Source organism: Salvia hispanica, chromosome 2 (assembly GCF_023119035.1).
Source record: "Salvia hispanica cultivar TCC Black 2014 chromosome 2, UniMelb_Shisp_WGS_1.0, whole genome shotgun sequence".
NCBI classification, from domain to species: domain Eukaryota; kingdom Viridiplantae; phylum Streptophyta; class Magnoliopsida; order Lamiales; family Lamiaceae; genus Salvia; species Salvia hispanica.
In genome coordinates, this window is record NC_062966.1 from 9860463 (window position 1) to 9874255 (window position 13793).

The 13793-nt window shown below is 39.6% G+C and overlaps 4 protein-coding genes across 5 annotated transcripts; all 4 read right to left on the reverse strand.

Moving 5' to 3' along the window:
- Positions 1–274: 274 nt before the first annotated feature.
- On the reverse strand, positions 275–2938 carry LOC125207878 (uncharacterized protein At2g38710-like). Its single transcript, XM_048107380.1, has 5 exons — positions 2663–2938; positions 1810–1929; positions 1211–1325; positions 809–902; positions 275–692 (listed from the first exon to the last, which is right to left on the reverse strand). Exons 1-5 carry the CDS (start codon positions 2764–2766, stop codon positions 496–498), a joined length of 630 nt encoding a protein of 209 aa, XP_047963337.1. The 5' UTR covers positions 2767–2938; the 3' UTR covers positions 275–495.
- Positions 2939–4516: 1578 nt separating this feature from the next.
- Positions 4517–6559, reverse strand: LOC125204457 (COX assembly mitochondrial protein 2 homolog). 2 transcript variants are annotated; one of them, XM_048103120.1, is made up of 4 exons: positions 6354–6559; positions 5757–5845; positions 5167–5271; positions 4517–5093 (listed from the first exon to the last, which is right to left on the reverse strand). In XM_048103120.1, the coding sequence occupies exons 2-4, from the start codon at positions 5799–5801 to the stop codon at positions 4998–5000; spliced, it is 246 nt and encodes an 81-aa protein (XP_047959077.1). In that variant the 5' UTR covers positions 5802–5845; positions 6354–6559; the 3' UTR covers positions 4517–4997. The 2 variants fall into 2 exon arrangements, with proteins under 2 accessions (XP_047959077.1, XP_047959076.1); XM_048103119.1 differs by having other exon boundaries at positions 6388–6558.
- A 732-nt stretch (positions 6560–7291) lies between these two features.
- LOC125206245 lies at positions 7292–8239 on the reverse strand. Its single transcript, XM_048105528.1, has one exon. It carries the CDS (start codon positions 8237–8239, stop codon positions 7292–7294), a length of 948 nt encoding a protein of 315 aa, XP_047961485.1.
- A 2188-nt stretch (positions 8240–10427) lies between these two features.
- LOC125206246 lies at positions 10428–11162 on the reverse strand. Its single transcript, XM_048105529.1, has one exon. It carries the CDS (start codon positions 11160–11162, stop codon positions 10428–10430), a length of 735 nt encoding a protein of 244 aa, XP_047961486.1.
- Between the last annotated feature and the right edge of the window lie 2631 nt (positions 11163–13793).

Genomic DNA, 13793 nt, shown 5'->3' on the forward strand with positions numbered 1-13793 from the left:
GCAATGGAGTATTAGAGTCAAACTAATTATATCAATCCAAGTTTACATTACATAAGTCATTTTAAATCCAACAAATTTAATTATCACTCACATATTTTAGTTATATTCAAACTAGTATCCAGTATTAGAATTCTGTTGTTTGAAGATCACATTTTGCAAATATACCACACATCCCACACGACAAATTTGAAGATATTATGTTTTTTCCAGAAATGGGGATGGACCACGGGACAAGAGTAATGCAAATTTTAAGAAACCACAGAAAACTCAAGCAAGACAAGGAAAAACAAGTTACTTTAAGTGGGAGGAGGGAGTATTACAGAAGCAAATTTTACAACACTGCAGAATGCATATTATAGTATATTACAGAAACCCTTCTTCAAGTTGGCAAGAAATATAGAAAGATAGGAAGGATAAATATCATTGGCCATTTTGTTAAATAAATTACCTTCTTCCTATCGGTACAATAGTTTGAATGGAAGTTAATAAAACCTATCATGGTTTTGCCCCATTAATAGTCGGAGCAATGCCTCTAGTTGTCTTCACATAGGCAGCATATTCGCTGTACGGCATGGTAAACAGTGTACTTTGGTAACGCGTGAGTTGGATGCTCTTTCGCAGTTGTCCGGTGATGGTGCCACTATAGCCTGCCTTTCTTATCAATGAATCAATTGCTTCAACAGTTGTCCACCCTTGCATCATAAAGGGAATGAAATATCACAAACTGAAATCAGGCAACTTGGGGATTCATAAAAATCACCAAATCGTTGTGTCAAACAAGTAAAAGAATATTAGGAATACAATTTACCTTCATGAGCAGCAACCTCAGGCAAGTAGGTGGCGCTTCGCCTTGTATTGTAGTCAGGATCAGTAAATTCAATTATTATCCCATGCTTCCCAACCTGGATAAACACAAAATGAATGCAAATAAACATCAGGCCAAAATCAAGCAACTAGTATATGTTAGCATTCAAAATTGCGCGAGAAATTCACTGATCACATTAACAAGGAGTTTTATAAGCAATGAAGTACATAACCACTAAAAATATACAGATCCATCATGATGAGCAAGGATTAATTGCAGCAAGAGGAGAGTTAAAATGATCAGTCATAGGGTGCGGTTGCAAGCAAACAGATGATGATACAAGGGAAGTGAGCCAAGCCAACACATATAATTTCGTAACAGTTGAATAGTAGTTATAGCACTGACCTCCCAGTCGAGGTAGTCACGAGCAGTTTCATAATTAGTCAGAATGGAAACTGTACATTCTAAGGAAGGCAGTTCTTTAGCTTGTATTGGGGGGAATCGCCGATCCCTGAGGGCACTGAAATATAGAGAACATGAGATCAGTAAACAACCCTATCCAAGAGATTTAGTAATACAGTCAGATGTTGAAAAGTACAATTTCAGCATAAAAGAAAGAAACTAGATATAGATCAGATAAATCCTGAGATGTTGATGTGACATACCAAAAATTGAATTGTAGAAAACATGAGATGCTAATTTCCATTCAGATAAGGTTTGGGTTTAGAAGTTGATTAGTTTATGGAATGTAATACCTCTAAAGAGGTACAAAAGAAAGAGTCCAGGAAAAATCAAAACCTAAAATCAGAAAGGAATAAATAATCCCATACAAAGTGTATGATAATAAAATCATCAAACTCAAGTATTGTTCATACAAGACTCAAACAGTGGAGAGTAGGAAAACATTATAAATGTGTGATGTAAGCTGCTCAACTGATGCCTGACTAATAAAGAGCACATGCCATGCGCTTGGTACTTAAAGTCATGAACGTTGTTTTAAGTACCTTGTTAAAGCATAGTCCCTGAAACCATTAACTATGCAACGAGCTTCCAAAGTGCCTATGCATCCACGTAAACGAGGTTCCCCACCATTGATCACTTTCTTCCAGGTCACAAACAGTGGACTGAAAACAAAGTTTAACGTACACAAAGCATAGCCAATTAAACCATATATTGAAAATTTCTTTTTCTACCATGCATCTTGTTTTATTCAAGACTCAAAGCCAGCCAGTTCAAAGCACTAAACATTCTTTTATCGACCAAGAAAGAAAATTGAAGGACCACTTTATGGGTTCAATAGAAAAAATAAACTAGCAATGCCCAAAAAGCATACTTTTTGAGAGCATTAGTTAGTAGTAGTAGTAGTAGTAGTATATTTTTAAAGATCATTCACCCCAAGCAATCATAGGGTGAAATATTAGCTAAAAACACAAGGAAGAAGGATAAGTGAACGAAAATAGTTAAAATCATAGCCCATTTTTCAGTCCCAAAGTATTGAACACGCAGAAGAGCGGTTTAACAATAAGATATTGCCCCTGCAGCAGTACTCAAGGAAAGTTTCAATCTTTTGCAACTGCCAATAATCCAAAATTAACAAGTTTATCAATCGAAACTTTGTAATTCCAAAACATAAATTGGTTGAATAAGTAGTATCATATAAAGCAGTGATAAAGTAAAGACCCAATAATTTCTGGAGTCAAACTCAAACATCAGACCATAATAACACATGCGCAAAGAGCCAATAAACCCAAATGGGTAATGAAATAGTATATGCTAAAATTAAGCAAAACGAATTGAAGAGTAGTACGCATATAATTAATTCCCACACACAAAATTGCGAAATTAAGGAATTCATACTGTTGGCCCTCATCGAAGGCGGGAGGAGGAGCCTCCTCGTTGTTGTAATGCGCCATCAGAGTGTCGAAGCAGTACACCACCATCTCCCTATTTGCCGACACCATTTTTCTATTAAATTTGATAAAAGAAAAATAGAGATAGAACTTGATCGGAAACCGAATTGGGGGTCCGAGAAGAATCGAAAGAGTGAAAATTTAGGGTGTCGAAATTGGAGAAGGATGTATCGAGGAGCACTCTATCTTCCTTTTGCTGCTTTTCCGGGAATAATTGAAGCTTTTTCTAATGGGAAAAGAATATATATGTGGAAGTATGGAACTGGTGGAAACGAGTTGGAGCTCCGAGTCCGACTAAATAGGTATGGGCCTACATAAATGTGACTTACAAGCCTAGGCCCAATTCATATTTTATTTATTTTTATATCATATCAGGATTTGCTTTAATCCCCTTATTCTTCCATTCTTAGGAGTTGTTCAAATCTTATTAAAATCTAAGTTCATTGGATTTATCATTAGATCTTCACTCATTTTTCATTCAAAATATCTAACTCGACTCCACCCTCTATTTTTAGCCAGAGAACCACCACCTAAGTTTTGTTATGCATTATATTTTCCACAATAAATGAGCTCAGTTTGGTACTTTGGTGGATGGACCAAATAGAAAAATGAGACTATTTTATCTGAGTGATATTTTTTTTTATCTTTTACGATATTTCATTTAGCACGTGCGGCATGTTATAAACTTATACTTATGCAATGGAGTAGTATTATTTACAGCAAAGAATTTGTTTTCGGTAGATATAGACGAAGACAGCTTTGCTGTTTTCTAAAGTTAAAAGATTTTAAAGTAATAAACCGTCTGTTCATTTGTTGAGAAGGCAGATAATAACATTAGGTGAGATTCAACAATTCATGGCTTCTGCTTCCGTAAAACTTGTTGTGGTGTTTTAAATGGTTTTTAAAAGAAAAATTAGAGACTATTTTCATGTTTTATTACGTACTTTGTGAATTAAAATTTACTATAGCAAGTCGGCAACCGAGGATGTTGCCCATGATCTTGTCAACAATTTAAGAATAATTTAAATGAATAATAAAGGTCCAACTTCTCTTCCTCAAGTTAGAGATTAGTCTTGTTGTTTAATGTTCATTTCAATGCCAGTGAAGACACTGGAATGTGCCCCATACAACGATTTTCTGCGTGTTTGGTTTGTGTGTTTCGATTTCTCTTGGGTCCAGGAAAACTGGAGTGAATTTTTTTTATTGTAATTTTATTTTGCGGCTAACTCTATCGTTCAATGATCATGCGATTGCGATTAACTGGCGACTCATCGTCATTCTCATATTTCCCCTTTCCATTTCCGGTGCCAAATATATTTTATTCCTCGGTTACCCCCCTATTCGCGAGTAGGAGACTCACCTACATCAAATTCGCATAGACGAGGAAAAAAATGGTTAGGGCAAATATTCCTATGCATACCCACTCATGCAATGTATGGTTAGTCGAACCCCTTCCTCCTCCAAGGCCTGAACGAAATCATTCTTTATCGTTTTTGTGTACTCTTGTTATGCCTTCAAGCTCCAATGGATTTAGGGTTGTTCGAAGCTACACATGCAAGCCAGAGATTGCCGGGCATAAAATAAAAGGATCAATTCAGAGATGTTCTTGTGAAACGGGGAAATGTTTGGCAGGAGGAAATTGCATATTAGCAGCACCTTAGGGTTTAAATGGGATATGTGGTAATTTAACAAATTTAATGGGGCTGTGACTAATCCCATTTGTAGTAGAGCTTCGAACAATTTAGGCCTTCTTTATCAACAAAGTAAACACAATTTCAGGAAAACTATCCCATCACAATCATATGGAAAAAGCCCTTCATCAAATGAGCCCTAAATATTAGAAAACCAAGATATTGCCATAGTGAAATAACAGGAAGACAACTTGCTGCACTAGAAGGAAAGCAGACGCTCCATCTCAACATATACTACCACAAGTTAGATAGTATTAGTTTCATGATATGTTGACAACTAAATGAATACTACTTTATTTCTATTTTCTCAGCAAACAGAATCACTACATAAATGCTACTAGATGCCAAATAAAGTATTTTCCACAGTCGAAAATATAGAAATATGTTTTTTCTCATGCTGTGTCTCACCACTCTCTACTCAGTGGCAAAATACGATATTGAGCACATACCAGGCTGTATACAAGGAATGACCCCATCTTGCAGATGACTGATGCAGCATTCAACCTGTGCATGAGGCCCTTATATGAAGAATTAGCAACTTTTCTAGTAGCCACAACTAGTTTTAAGTTAAGAGTTTATGTAAAGCTCTTCTTAATCCATTGTTTCTGAATTTTGAATCCTGTATTCTCTCAATCTCTCTTTTAGTTTTTTACTTTCCTCAAAATTTGCCTTCCTCTTCAGGGCTTTCTGCGTAAAGGAGAGAGGAGTTAGATAACAGTATATCATTAGATAATCAGGCTTGAACCAATCTTTAACACACCTCTTGCCGAAAACATTTATCAAGCTTAATTTTTAAATCTGTGCATTCACCAAAAAACTTCCCAAGAGGATGATCTGTATGGCACTTCTGGAAAAGCTCAATGATCTGCAACAATCAAGGCACATTTGTTAGTTCTAATCTGCAAAACCCAACCTCTGATTCTCAACCCAAACATTTTTTATTATCTAGAAATGGAAGGAGAAACTTTAAACAGTTTGGGAAAGCCAATTACAAGTCAAGATCACAAATATATGACTTCTCTACCCCTAAAATCATCAATCAACATTCATTAACTTGACAATTCACCATCAATCAACATTCATTAAATTGACAATTCACCATCAATAAAGAATTCTTAAGACTAGTAGCACTGCACCAGCAGGAAGAAGATTTGTGCAAGTTAATATGAATAATGGTAGTGTAGAAGGATATTTCTTCTTTCTAAATGATTCACCATTCAAAATATGACCAAATGTAACATGTAAATGTATCACCAAATTAGATGTATGAAGACAGCTTGAATCATAGAAGAAATAAGTTAAGCCTAGTGAAATTTTTTGGTGAAACAAAAGTCACTTCCCATAACTTACCTCAGCACACATTGGATGCCTGTGAATTGTCAGAGGAGGATGCATTTTGCACCTTTTGACTATTTGTGTATCTCGAAAGACCAAACTAACTGCACAGCATATGTGAATCAGTCAATTAGATAAATATTTTCCAAGTGAAATCATTCTTACTACTCCACAATATTAGTAAAATGTGTTGCTTGCATAGAATCATTTTTCTTGTGTGTACAAGAATTTGTAAAACAGAAGAATTTTGATGGTTTTGCTCAACTAACACTCCTCATACTTAACAACAGCTCTGATGTTTTCTAAAGTACTCCTTAATTGGCATCAGGTGATTATAATAAAATATGACATATTTTTTGAGCTGCTACATTGTAATCCATTTCACAAGTTTTGTTCGCAGACCCTCTCCAATTTGATCTACATCCCAGCATAAATTCACCCCTATTCCATGTATCCAATAATAAAATTGAATGAAAACAACAATTCTAGCAAATCCCAAAAACAAATAAAAATTCTCAGTCCAGTTCTTCTATCTATTTTTCCTACCAATTCAGGAAGAGTCGAATTGTTAATCACCCAGACTTGAACATAGGAATTGGAATTGATTCATACCTATAACTCCAGAGAAAACAGGCCGAATGTTTACCTTGCTGAACGGCAATGTTATAACGGCGGCTGCTCGGTTCTAGCGCAACGGAGGAGAGATGCTATATACCATATACGTAGTGAGGCCACAGTCGCGGCTGAGAGAGGGCCAACAATGGATGTCTTTCACCTTTAGACCTTTTCCTCACTTTCCGTTTTCTTTTCTTCCAAAACAATTGGGCCGAGAGTAGTTGGGCTCCATTATTATAGTATAGTAAATAGGGCATATTTTGGGATAACTATGGGCATCGCAATGGTGGTCCTCTTGGGCATGCCCAAGCCTCCATTTCTTAGGCATGTCCAACAAAGTTGGCCCTACACATGAAAATTTGGTCATTACAAAGATAGACCGGGAGGTTACCAATTAAAATTATTTTCTAACATTTTTTATTATATTTTAATTTTAGCTAGAATGAAAATTATTTGCCTATAATAATTAAAACACATAGTGCATAATTAAAATAAAAAAAATTATAACAAAATTTTTGTTGTATTGTTATAAAAGGAAAAACTATACAACAAAAAATTTGATATCACACGATCAACACCGAGAACCCATATCACGCTGCGCCCCCTCCTCTACGGTTCCAGACCTCTTCAACCAAATCAGTCTGCAGTGTTGAATGTGATATTTCCCTCAGCATATCGGTGAAGCGCTAAATCAAGTATGCATTACTGCGTGGTACACCCATCTGCAGGGGGTTGCAATACCGTGACTTGTGCTAGCACCATCTTCCGGTGCCCAACGCTCTGCAGCAAAGCCTTCATCATCTATTATCATATTGTGCAATATGATACTCACAGTCATGATGTCTGCAACACCATTTTTGTGCCATTATCGAACCGGACATCGGATAATGGCCCATCGCGCTTGCAGGACTCCAAAAGCCCACTTAACATCCTTCCTAGCACCTTCTTGTTTTTTTTGCAAAATAGGTCTGCTTCGGCCCAACTGGTTGCCGGATCGTCTTGACAAACACGGGCCAACGAGGGTATATCCCATCGGTCAAATAGTATGCCCTGTTGTAGTGCATGCCATTAGCCACGAATCTGACTTGCGGACCCTCACCCCGGGACTCATCATTGAAGAGATGCGACAATTGTAGAACGTTGATGTCGTTGTTCGACCCAGCAACACCAAAATACGCATGCCTGATTCGCAAGCGGTAGTCAGCAACGGCTTCAAGAATCATCGTGGGATGTCGCCCTTTGAAACCAGAAGTGAACTTCCCCTTCCAAGCCACCGGGCAGGTCCTCCACTCCCAAAGCATGCAATCGATGCTGCCTAACATCCCCGGAAAATGATGCGCAGTCCCGTGCATATTTATCAGTCTCTGGCATTCATCGGCCGTTGGTTTACGTAGGTACTCCCCTTTGAAGATATCTTTGATACCCTTACAAAACTGTCTCAGTATCTTAAGAGCAGTCGTTTCGCCCATCTGTAGATATTCTTCGAACATGTCAGCAGGCCCGGCATAGGCAAGCTGCCTAATTGCCACGGTGCACTTCTGATATGTCGACAATCCGAGTCGACCGGTGGCATCATGTCGCAAGGTGAAGCACCTGTACCGCTGAGATAAACACGTCGCAATATGGATGAAGAGTCGTTGCGACATTCTGAATCGCCGATGAAAAATCTCCGGCGGATAACGGGGGTTATCGCCAAAGTAGTCTTCCATGAACCGCTGGTCGGCCCCGGCATGGTCACAATTGATATACCGCCGATGATAGATCGGCCGAAGGACTGCCGCCACCGCCGCCTCCTCCTCGTCGGCTTCAGCTTGCACCGCTGTAACTAGTTCATCAAACTCCTGATCGATCGCTTGTTGAAAACTTTCATCGTCGGAATCCATGTTTTGAAAGTAAATTGAAATCAATTGGAAAGAGTGGAGTTTGGTTTGGGGTAAAAAAATAGAGGAAAAATGATGAATATATAAAAAAATTTGAAAAAAAATAAATAAATTCGGAGGCCCAAGGGCCCGGCTCTCAGCCCGTGCAGTGGCGAGCCGCGCCTCGCGCCCATGGGCCTCGGCCGGGCCGAGAGCTCGCCTATCTCACGTCCACCCCCCTGAGCCGACTCCCCTTCACGCCTCGGTAGTGGGGGGCCGCACATGGGCCGACTCCAGGCCAAGGGCTGTGGCCCTCCCAATGTGGATACTTTAATTAGGGCATCCACAATGGGGTGGACTATAGCCCGCCCTATGCACCGCCACATCAGCATTTTATCCTCCGCCTCTTCCACCTGCAATGGGGCGGACTATAGCCCGCCCTAAGCATTTTATTTATTTTTTGAATATTTAAACACTACAATAATTGGAGAAAACAACTTCATTCCATTGAAAGTTCAAATTTTACATTACGAAATAAAAATACTACAAATCCTCAATGGTCGAAACTATTTGTTAGATATTTTTAACTGCGTGCGCAATAAGGAATATCAAGCTTCCTGGGTCCAGAGAATCCACTAGATCACAAGGTCTAGGAACTCGCAGAACGCTGAAAGATCTCGGTCGTTGGACACACAGAATATCACTTCAAAACTCTCATCCCGCGTATACTAGAATTAGTATAGGGAAGTAGGGATCGATCCCACGAGAACAGATGCGAAATCATGCATTTAAAGGGCTTTTGGGTGGTATGGCTGCTGCCACGCAAATTTGGGTTGAGGAACTTATACTAGGCAAAGGAAAAGAAATTTAACTATATCTAGATCTAAGAACAGGAAACAACCACGTAACACATATTAGCATTATATCATCACTATCTCAAACAAACTTCCTAGATCTAGTAATATTCAACCTAATCTAGCTAGACAGACTCGATGCATGCAGTGGAGACCATTTTTCCTAAAATAGAAGTGTACTACCAAAAAGCTGCAAAATAACCAACTTTAAGCCTAACTACCTTCAAAACGCAAAGCATCATCGGAATTTAACTGAAACATGATGAAAACAGAACAATGATAGTAACTCAACGACGACCAACAAATCGGACGTCAGAAAAACGCCGAGAAACCCAACAAAAACTCAGATCTCTATCTCCTAGATGAAGTAAAGCAAAAACGAAAGCAGAAATTCAAAATCCATGCACAATTCAGTTCTCCTGTTCAGATCCACACTTCGGATGCTAAATCCACTCCGGATCCAAGCATCCGAGACAAACTCCGATCAAAATCATCTCCATAACTACAGATTCGCCGATTCTCCACAGATCAACAACAATAACCACAGATCAACTCAGATTTCTCAGATCAAGTACATAAAACATCCAACACAGAGAATAACAATCAACCTCCGAAACAAACTCCTCAAAACATAAAATCAACATAAATCAACACAGAATCAACACCATCATGACGTAAAATAAAATTCATAGATAAACAGCAAGTAGCAAACAGATATTCGACTTCGAAACGACAAAACATAAACGCTGAAAAGTAAATGATTGTATCTTCGTCCTCCTTGAGGACGGTGTTGCACAAATTTCCCGAAGATGAGACCACTATTCTACTCCAAAATTCCCATTTCCCAAGTGTGTGTGTGTGTGTGTGAGCTGAGAGCTATATCGTATATCTCATGTGTGTTGCATTCTCCTCCTTATATAGACGTGGAAGTGGGTCTAGCAGGGGCTCTTTTGTGTGAATAGTCTTCTTTGCCCTCAGCTTCGGACTCCCCTCGTCTAGCCATTTTCTTCCTTGATTCTGCTCACTTTTCGACTCCTTCCTTCGCTGGTCCACTGCCTCCAATTCTTCCTAGACCTGGCGAATTTCCTTCACACACCTGGCTTAAACAATGTGTTAGACCCAGTAATTAGTGATTTTTCGTCACATAACCGATGCATGAAATTAGCCTTATCACTCTTCCAAACTTCTTCAATCATGTAGTTCATGAGCGCCGCATGGTCTTATTGGCTGCGCATTGAGGTCTGTCTCTCTAGAACCTCATCGAAGCCCATCGGTAATCCTCGAGCGACAGGCGGGGTCGCCGTGCTGGAGCTAGATACGACTTCATCATCGACCCAATCGGTGACATATCCAACTTCTTATTCGACTATCATGTTATGCATGATGATGCACGCATACATGACATCGGCGATGACTTCCTTGAACCAGAAACGCGCCAGACCTTTCACTATTGCCCACCGCGATTGGAGCACACCAAATGCCTGCTCCACATCCTTTCGCGCAGACTCCTGCTTTGCCGCAAACAAGATTCTCCTATCACCCATTGGGCAGCTGATCGTCTTCACAAAAACAGGCCACCTTAGGTATATGTCATCGGCCAAGTAGTACCCCATATGATATCTGTGGTCGTTAACAGTGAACCCGGTGGTCGGGCCGTGACCCCTGCATTGATCGGCGAAGAGGGTGGACGAGTTGAGTACGTTGATGTCGTTGTTCGACCAGACTACACCGAAGTATGCATGCCAGATATAGAGGCGATGGTCAGCGACTGCTTCGAGGATCATCGTCGGGTGGCTGCCCTTATAGCCACTAGTAAATTGGCCTCTCCACGCCGTCGGACAATTCTTCCACTGCCAGTGCATACAATCGATGCTTCCTAGCATTCCAGGGAAGTCGTGCACCGTCTCGTGCATCCTCATCAGGCTCTGGCAATCATCAGCAGTCGGGCGTCGCAAATATGTGTCGCCAAAAGCCTCCACAACTCCCCTACAAAAATTCTTCAGACAATCGCGTCCAGTTGTCTCCCCGACGTGAAGGTACTCGTCGGACATATCGGTTGTGGTGCCATACGCCAACTGCTGGATCGCAACCATGCACTTCTACAACGGGGTAAATCCGGGTCTGCCGATGCCGTCTTCCCTATACTGGAAGTATTCATCACGTCCTTCCAACGTCCGGACAATGGGGAGAAAAAGATCTCGCCGCATTCTAAAACGGCGGTGAAAAACCGTTGGGCCCCACCGTGGTTGCTTGGCAAAATAGTCTGCGACCAGACGTTGGTGAGCTACGTTGTGCTCGCGGGAGACATACGTCCGACGTCGAATCGGCCGAGGGACCCGGGCCGCCTCCGCCTCCGCCGCTGCACGCTCGCGCTTCATTTTTGCCAAGCATTCCGCCACAGCATCATTAACGCAATCGAACAAGGCCCGAGTCAAGCCCCGTCTACTGCCAATTGATATACTCCAATCGTCGCCGTCGGGATTCATTTTTGTAGTGAGAAAACTGGAAAGGGATGAGAGAGATGAGAGAGAAAAAATAGGAGATGTGAAATTGGAAGATGGAAAATGGTAGAGAATCGGGGTGTTTAAATAGAAAAAAAAATTGGAAAAAAAAAATGAAAACACGTGTTATCGTCCGTCGCATTGTCCACGTCGCCCACAGTGGCGAACGATGCATCATCTGTCGCATCGTCCGCCTCATTGTGGATGGCCTTAGAGTATAAAGGAAACAGTGCATATTCATTATACTAATGAGATTAATGGCTCTAGTTTGGGATAACTCAATTCATATTTGGAAGAAAAAGGGTTTTAGGGAAAACCCATACCATTAACTAAAGACGTGGTTGAACTTTAAAGAACTAACAAAAGATGATCAACTACGTCAACTATGCAGTCCATATCAATTAATTATTTAAGATTTTATAAATTCTCTCTATATTTCCCTTAAAATAATTTATTGCTATATTTTATTTGAAATGGTAGATTTAAAATATTGATTATTACTCACTCTGTCCGCGAATATGAGTTCCTTTTTTCCATTATGGCCAATCTGTGAATAGGAGTCCCGGTTCATAATTACCATAAATAATAAAGATGTCTCACATTCTACTAACTCATTACACTCATGTTTCATTTAAAACTAATATATACTTCCATTAACTTTTTTCCACCCACTTTTCTTAACATTTTTTAAAATTCGTGCTGAAAAAATATGAGACTCCTATTAGTGGATGAAGGGAGTAGTTTTTAGTTAAACTTATTATTGACATTCTAAATAAGGCGATTAGCTTTTTGGTAAGTTAATTCTGTTTAAGGGATTAATTATACGGTTCTTTATTATTTCCATCTCGCTCTTTAATGCTTTTATTAAATTTAGACCAATGTTTAAAATTAGCCCTCTACATTTTCCCTAGTCACACTATGACGTGTCTTCGCTAGTGCTTTGAACTCTTTAAATTTACAAAGGTTTTTGACTTGTGATGCATCAAATAGACTTGGACTAACCTCGAATAATCATCAATAAAAGTGATGAAGTATTGATAGTCACCCCTAGCTAGTGTTTGAAATGGACCACACACGTCTAAGTGAATGAGATCTAGTAACTTCTTGGCTCTATTACCTTTAATATTAACACTACAAAAAAACTCGCGCTTTAGTGACGGAATTTCTGTCACTAATCAGCGAAATTTAGGTAAATAACAGATTTAGTGACAGATTAAGTACTGACAGATCCGTCAATTATAAGCTTATTAGTAAAAAACAATTAGTGGCGGAAATTCGTCACAAAATTTACAATGACGGAAATCAAAGGCGGCAGCCATGGTAAATTCGGATTATTGACGGACTATTCTGTCACGAATTAGTGACTGACATTTTTCAGTTGCTTATCCGTCACTAAACCCTGAAATTTCCGCTGCCGTAACTAATCCTGTCACTAATCAGCGTTTTTTTTTAGTGTAAAAGATCTTTTGGCCATCTCGTTTTCCAAGCAAGATTCGCAAGTTGGAAAAGATTCTAAATTAAGTCCCTCAAATGAGCCAAGGCTCGCCAACTTTTTGATCCTTCTCAAATTGTCATGTCCAAGTCTTAGATGCCACAACATATCTTTCTCTTGCGCGAAACTGATATGTTATTCGACTCAACAAGATGATGTATCGAGTGTATGGTATATAAGTTATTTTCCATGGTACCATGACAGATAAAATGATTGCCTCTCTTTATAATGCAAGCATCATCAAAAGAAACAGAATATCCATAAAAAACAAGTTTAGAAATCAAAACCAGGTTCCTTCTAATTCGAAGGTATCAATAAAATATTGTTCAATATTAAAACTCTATTACTAGAAAAGTGAATATAAACAACTCCAACTGCAATCGCTCCCACTCTAGTAGCATCCCCCAGATGGACAGTGATCTCGCCCCCACTTAGTTTTCTTGATCCCTGCAAAAGAGCAAGATAAAAACACATATGATCAACGCCTCCCATATCTACTACCCATTGATGGGTAGAAACAATTGCTAAGTGAGTTTCAAGAACATGAACTTGGTGTATGCCTGAATCACTTTGACCTTTTCTCTTTTTGGGGCAATCAGGTTTCCAGTGTCTCTTTTCACCACACTTGAAACATTTTCTAGTTTTCCTTGCTCTAACCTTCTTTGCCTTTAATCCCTTAACGGCCTGTTCCGCTTCGCTATCCCTTCTTGGTTTAGTGACCTTGAAAGTGG